Raw genomic sequence first — 7,037 nt, 5'->3', positions numbered from 1 at the left:
GGAAGGAAGGAAGGAAGGAAGGAAGGAAGGAAGGAAGGAAGGAAGGAAGACGGACTTTTCTATATGATAAATCCACAAATGAGCCCTCGAAAGACTGTTTAAGAAGCCATGGAAGGAGGGGGGGGGGGGGGCGCGGGGAGGGCGTTCTTTCCTCACTACTGAAAAATCAAAGGGCAGATGATACAACTCCACTGTGGCAAAACTCAGAGCTGCCCTGGCTTTGACGAAGCTACTCAGATGTGTTTGAGGCTGGGAGTTAGAGGGAGGCACCTCTGAACAATGGAGGCCGGGATGAAGAAGGAACACACCTGTCTAAGAACCCATCCTCCCAGCCTGCTCCAGCCAAGGAGGCCTCACCTGGAGGGCAGTGTGCATGGCAGCCCTCCACACACTGCACAGGGCAAGCCAGAGGCTCGGGGTGCTGACACGTGACCGGACAGGCAGGTGCACAACTGTTATAGCGCCACTCGCATTCATAGCCATTTTCCTGAACATTCCTTCCTTCACAGCTCTGGGCTGTGGAGACGAAAGAAGAGGTGGTGACCATGTGACCCTCAGCAATGCAGGAAGCCAGTGTCCCCCTCCTTCCAGAATGTCCCCAGAAGTCTCCACCGCTCCATCTTGGCTCCATGACACTACTCACAGTCCTACTTTGACCTCCTTAACCTCATCACCATTGTAACCCTCTTCAGAACCCATGTCTCCACCCACTCTTAAGGGGATATGCCATGGTTGCTTTAATTCCCTTCAGAATCCACATTCTCATCATTTCATTAGGATGAACTGTCTCGTAGCTTGGCACTGGAGCTGTCGCTCTCTCCCAGGAGAGCGCTTTCCTGCCCCACCTCCTCCCCAACCCCTGGCCTTCCAAGGCCTTCAAGGTGCTTATAAGGTTGTGCATCTGAGACTGACTGGACCATGAGGCCTTGGGAACTCACGGCACAATGTGGGTGTCCTCCAGGCTACCACCTGGCCATGCTGGGCACACACATGGGCATAGGCAGCAATGGTGTCACAGAAACAGGCACAGTCCCCGATGGACTCACAGGAGCAAGTGTCATAAATGCAGACGTCCAGGTATGGCTCAGGGTCCACCTACAGAAAGAACCAAAAAGTGGTCTCAGCCTGAGCCAGGGTGACAATGCTGGCTTATAGTTAGGGTGCAAGGGATGGGGGCGGGTGGTTTCTGAGCCAATGAAATGTAGAACACAAGTCCCGGAGTAATGGACAGGTAGAGACGCAAATGTCTTTGTTTCTAATCTGGATTCTATTAAAGAAGTATTCAATAAAGCAGGACTGCTAGCCTCTCCTATGTTGCAAAATGCCTTCGGAATTTGCTAGAACGTTCCCTCTGCTGTCTCCTGCCTACCTGCCCAGCTCCCTGTCCTTCCCTGTAGCCATGAGTGTGGAGTAATCTTATAGAAACACACACAGATTGGCCACTCTCTTTCCTTGTCTCAGAGCTACAGCAAACAGAATGTAGAGACAAATCGGAACGTGAGGAGCTATAGGGCAACTCTGCAAGACAGTGGGGCCTGGCTGGGCACCCTTGGCCTTGATCCTAAGTCCCTCTGTAGGGAGGAGTGTCCACCCACAACCATGATCAATCAGAGTGGCTACTTCTCGCTCTTCCTGTCTGCAAACCATACTCCTACACTCTCTGGGCTTTTCAGAGCAGTTAGGGAGGAGATGAATTCATCAGCCAACAAATTGCTGTTTCCAAGACATTTCAACATCTCTGAGAGCCCCAACTCCCCACCCCACTCCACTCCTTGTCTTCATTCTTACAACTCAGATGCTGCCCAAACCATAGAACCTAAGTTTCCTTTGAGGCTCTCCTGGGCTGGAAGTCTCTGAAAAGCTGAAGAGTTGAGATACATAGACTCAACCCATCAGTCATAGGTTTATGGTACAGCACAGGTGTGTACATGGATATGCATTTGTGTACAGACACAATCACAAGTGCCCAGGGGAAGAAGTCCATTTAACTTTGGAGAACTCATCACTATTGTTTAGCGATATATGTTATGAAATGTCCGAGACAGAAATGAAAAGAAGCCAAAAAAAAAAAAATGACGGACCCCAAAATCACTGGACTTAATGCCAGAAAGCGAGTTTGAATGAGAAGGGAACTGGACACTAAAGCGACTGTTTGCTGATTTGCTTGTGTGTTGGATGATTAGAAAGGTTCTGACTGGGTCTGGACACACAGAACAGTAACAAGAAAAGGAATTCCCTGGCTCTGATTGGAGACAATGCAAAGAGAACTTCAGACCAAGAGACTTCTTGTGTACAAAGAAAGAGCCTGGTCAGTCAATTGCTTCCCTCAAAGACTATGTGTGCTCCTCTTCAGCTATAAGCCAAGAAAGCGTTTTTGTGGTGAATCCTTCCAGGGCTCCAGCCTCCTTAGTGCTCACATCCAACACTAACACTCAAGGCATGCACAAGCCTTTGGACCATTTTATCTTCCTCCACCCACAAAGCCTCACCAGCCTGTTGCAGCCCTGGAAGATGTCGCTGGTGAGGATTCTGCAGGATGAGTCCACCATCGTCTGCTTCATCATGTTGTTGTGGCAAGTGGCAGGAGAAACATCTAGTGACAGCTGAGAACAGGAGAGAGCACCAGAGAGTCCAAACATCAGATGGCCTTGCTGACGGGACTCAGCCCAGAAGGACACAAGAGACCTAGTAACCAGGCTCTGACCCTACCTATAGTTCTGGCCACCAAAGCCTCTGTAAGAGGACCCTCTATCCACACAGATCCCACATGTACCTTTCTTGTGTCAGCACACTGTGAGTTCACTTTCCAGGAGTTCCCAAAGTCAACGGGGTCTTCCTCCACCTGAAGGCGGCTGCTGGTGAAGTCATTGTTCTGGTTGCCATCAAAGTTCCCACACAGGCCACACACCTGTTCCTGGGTGAGGGCAGGGCATGCACACTGTAAACTCTGGCACACTCTCCACGTTTGGGGAAGAAGGTACCAGAGGCGGAGGAAATGGGGGAAATAGAGGAAAGAGGAGGAAGCAGACAAGGCAGAGAGACCCAGAGAAGCAGCAGGATGGTCAGCAAAGCCTTCCCTGTGCTTACCCACACTGACCCACAGTGACCCAAGGAAGCAGAGAGAGGCTGTGCGTCCAAGTCTCATGGTCAAAGGCAGAAGAGGGACACAGGCAGCTTGGCCCTGGACCCCACTGTGGGTTATTAGCCTCCCTCATCAGACTATGAACATAAAGAACAGCAGGCACCAGTGTTAATGGGTGGAACACAATGGTCCTGCTTTGCTGCAGGCAGAGGAGTCCCTTTACCCAGAGGACAGCAAGGGGTAAAAGTTCAAGGGGACAGAGGAAAACTCTACAGCTTGAGAAATGGCATCAGGGAAGGACTAATACATCTCCCGTAGCAGGCATGTGCACCAAGTCCTGGACAAGCCTGACCATGCAGATACCATCACGGAGGAACCAGGGAAGATGGGCAAACTTAAACCTACTCTCCATACATGATCAGAATACTGTCCCAGGAAAGGAAAAGTGACTTAATCCATTCTGCAGTATTTGGCTTGGAACCACATGGAGGAACTGCTGGGAAGGTCCAGCTAGGTATATATATCCCTGGAGTTTGCTGGACAGACTTGGTGACCTCTATTCCAGTGAGAGAAACTCTCAAAACACAAGGCACCTGACGAATAACAACAAAACCATCTTTGGCCTACACACACACACACACACACACACACACACACAGAAAGAGAGAGAAAGACAGAAAGACAGAGACAGAGACAGACAGAGAGACAGAGACAGAAAAAAAATAAGTCATGGTGGAGCATGTGAAAATGTTACACAAAATGTCACAGCAGAAAACTGACTCTCTGGGCCCCTGTTAATGACAAACACCCTCCGTTTCACCCACTGCTCCTGTTGATCGAACACTCCAAACATTGTCACCTCGTTCTTTATACAACTTATTCTACCCACCAGCTTCTCTCCCCAGATAGTTACGATCCTCACCCTCTCTCCACCACGAAGACTTTTCTACTCCTGTGTCACCTGTTCAGACAGGGCTTATCAAACTAATCTATCCACAGTAATGTCACCAAACGAATATACTCCCCACCGTGGTTACAGAGAGCAACACTGGCTCCATCAAACATGTCTGTCTCAAATCCGAGACCTGTGACTGTATCACCCACACAGTACTGTCGTTCTCATGCTTTCACTGTGTGACTGAATCCCCAAAGGGCTTATTCTCTGAACACGTGGGTCCCCAGTATGAGTTCCAGAGGTGGTATAACCTTCAGCAGATGAGACCTAGTTGAATTTAATTAACCAATGGTGACGTCACCCTTGGAAGAGATAATGTCTTTCTCATAGGACCCCAGACAGTTTCTGAACCATAAGGTTTTTATTGTTGTTTTTTTTGTTTCTTAAAAGGGGAGCTGAGATGGCTCTGCAGATAAAGATGGTACAGCCAGCTGCCATCCTTGATGACCTGAATTCAATCCCTGGGACCCACACTGGAGGGCCAGCGACAACTAAGTTATCTGCTGACCTACAGATACTACGGCACATAAATGTCCACACACATACACATGATAGATGATAGATAGATACATGGATGGATGGATGGATGGATGGATGGATGGATGGGATGACTGATAGATGATAGATAGATGGATAGATAGATAGATAGATAAACAGGCAATCGGTAGATAGATGATAGATTAGATAAATAGGTAGATAGATAGAATTTTAATTAAAATAAAATTAAGCCAGTTTCACATGTGACCCATCTACAAAACGCCATTTTCCTTTCCCTGTCTATTTTGCCTTCATTCACCACAGCCAAGCTGGCCCCCACCACAGACCAGACAGACAGAACCACTCAGTCCTACACTTTCTACCTCCAGCAATAACAATGAGAGTTAGGTAAACCTCCTTGCTTCATAAAGTACTCAGCTTAGAGTACTCAGAACATGGAGTAATGCCCAGGACAGCAGAACTTGGTACAGTTAGTTTACGATCTTATGATAGGAAAATGTCCTGAATCCTCTAGCCAGCTGTATGTGACCAGAGTCTGACAAGAGGCAGAAAGGAGCAGAGTGTAAAAGACATTGTGACAGACAGAAGAGAGGCTGGTGGGGAGCCTGGAGATACAACTGAATGGCAGCTCACTTTGAATGTGGAAGGTGGAACCACAAGCCAAGGAATGCAGTCAGCCTCCAGAACCCAGAAAGAGTGCAGAAGCTCCACAGGAATGCAGCCCTGCCCACCTTCTGGCCTCCAGAACTAAAATACAATGCACTTGTGTTGTTTGAAGATGCTGCAATTGTAGTGACTTGTCACAGCAGCACGAGTACACACACATGTGTGTGTACACACACACATGTAGACACACATACATACCTGTACACACACACACACTTGAATGTTTCCTCTTGCTGTATACATGATGCCTGGTACAGTCCAATACACTGAGCAGAAACACAGTCATGTTACTAGACCTTTCTAGAAATGGAACAGGCTGTCCCATGGAAACACACCCCTCACTGATGTGTACAATCTAAACATGGACGCCACTGTCAGATGGTGTTGAGGCCACTCTCAACAAGAATAAACTAGCCACCGTAGTCAACAGAACCCCTTGTCATGCGCACATCACTTAGTGATACCACCAGAACCCCCAAAACTATAGAAACCCACCCAAGTAACATCATCTTTCCCCAAAGGAGCAGGTTAGCAAAGTGCTCTCAAAAGGGGCTAACCTTGGACCTTGGAAAATAAGTCTTTATCTCAAAACACAAAGTAAATGTCTCCTGAGAAATGAGACCCACTGGCCAGCCTCCATATGCACACATACATGTTTACATGTACACACACGTCCGTGTACACACACACACACACGTTAATGAACATGAGCATGTGTGCTAGCTTGGGCTCACTGGTAAGGCAACATCCCAGATTAGATAGCAATGATTTAACATTTTGTGAATTTAATTTGCCTCTTTGGGTTAAGAAACCTGAAGAAAAGCTACCCTGCCTATCCTTGCTATTCCTTCTCAGTGTAAACAAAATGTGTGCCTTCCTGGGCTAGTCAGGACACTGCCAAAGCTGCCTCTGTCCTCCCCACATGCAGTTACCCTCCCTCTGTGACTACTTAGCTTTCCTTGTGTGGGGAGCAAGGAGGATGGACCAGAGAGAGAGCTACTGTCCCCCAATATAATGGGCAAGGGCAGCAGATTACTACTTAGAAAACTGATGTCACTCCACATAAATCACAGGCAGGATGCAGCAAGAAGGCCAGCTGACCTGGTATGTGTGCTTCAGGACCACAGAGATGCTGAGGTGGTGGTCCCAGACCACAGAAAGGGCCTGACCCAGCAGCAGGATGACGTAGCGGCCCGACTCCACCACCTCAAAGTGAGACTCATCTTTCAGGGGCCTCTTAACATTCACCTGAAGGAAGAAGAAACGAAAAAATGAGGCAAAGGAAGGCGGCATCCAGGGCTCCGTCTTCACACAGCCTGTCTGTCTGCCTGGCCCACCAATACCAGAGCTGGCCCTCGAGACCTATACACGCCCCCAGCTACTTTCTAGCAGACCTCCCTTAGGCCAGCACTCCACTCAGGAATATCTGTGTCTCTCTGACCTACCACCCTCTCACGATGACGAGACTGCAATGAGAACACAGAAGAAGAGACCAGCCACCTCACAAAAAGGGCGGGTGTCCTGACCCTGCATCACCAACTACACCATTCCCCTGGCTTGCTTTTTAATTTGTCAGTGATTTTAACCACCTCCCTAGTCAATGGGATGGAAACTATCCACCTATGACAGTGAGACCCCAACTCGTTATCCTGCCTCCTACCACCCTGCACTCTCCCGAGTGACTACCATCAGGAGTCAAGACTGAAGAACGGGGACTGTGAAGCTCCATGCTTCAGGCAGAAGCTTCCAGCAGAAGTCTGGCCCAAACTTCTTATTCTGCCAGAGTCATCACCACTGACAAACCCTTGACGTCCACAGCACAGCATTTGGCTGACT

At 48.6% G+C, this 7,037-nt stretch overlaps 1 protein-coding gene across 1 annotated transcript in view; it reads right to left on the bottom strand.

The window, feature by feature from the left end:
* Positions 1–7,037, bottom strand: part of Vwf (von Willebrand factor) — a 136,800-nt gene that overhangs the window by 48,204 nt on the left and 81,559 nt on the right. Inside the window, exons 22-26 of the mRNA XM_028754414.1 lie at positions 6,303–6,449; positions 2,774–2,914; positions 2,490–2,603; positions 939–1,095; positions 358–516 (exon numbers count right to left, since the gene is read on the bottom strand). Coding sequence (XP_028610247.1) covers positions 358–516; positions 939–1,095; positions 2,490–2,603; positions 2,774–2,914; positions 6,303–6,449 — 718 coding nt within the window. The remainder of the gene's footprint in view (positions 1–357; positions 517–938; positions 1,096–2,489; positions 2,604–2,773; positions 2,915–6,302; positions 6,450–7,037) is intronic.

This window comes from Grammomys surdaster, unplaced genomic scaffold (genome assembly GCF_004785775.1).
Source record: "Grammomys surdaster isolate TR1022 unplaced genomic scaffold, NIH_TR_1.0 126013, whole genome shotgun sequence".
NCBI classification, from domain to species: domain Eukaryota; kingdom Metazoa; phylum Chordata; class Mammalia; order Rodentia; family Muridae; genus Grammomys; species Grammomys surdaster.
Note: the sequence above shows the minus strand (reverse complement) of the source record. Positions and strands in the feature narration are given on the sequence as shown.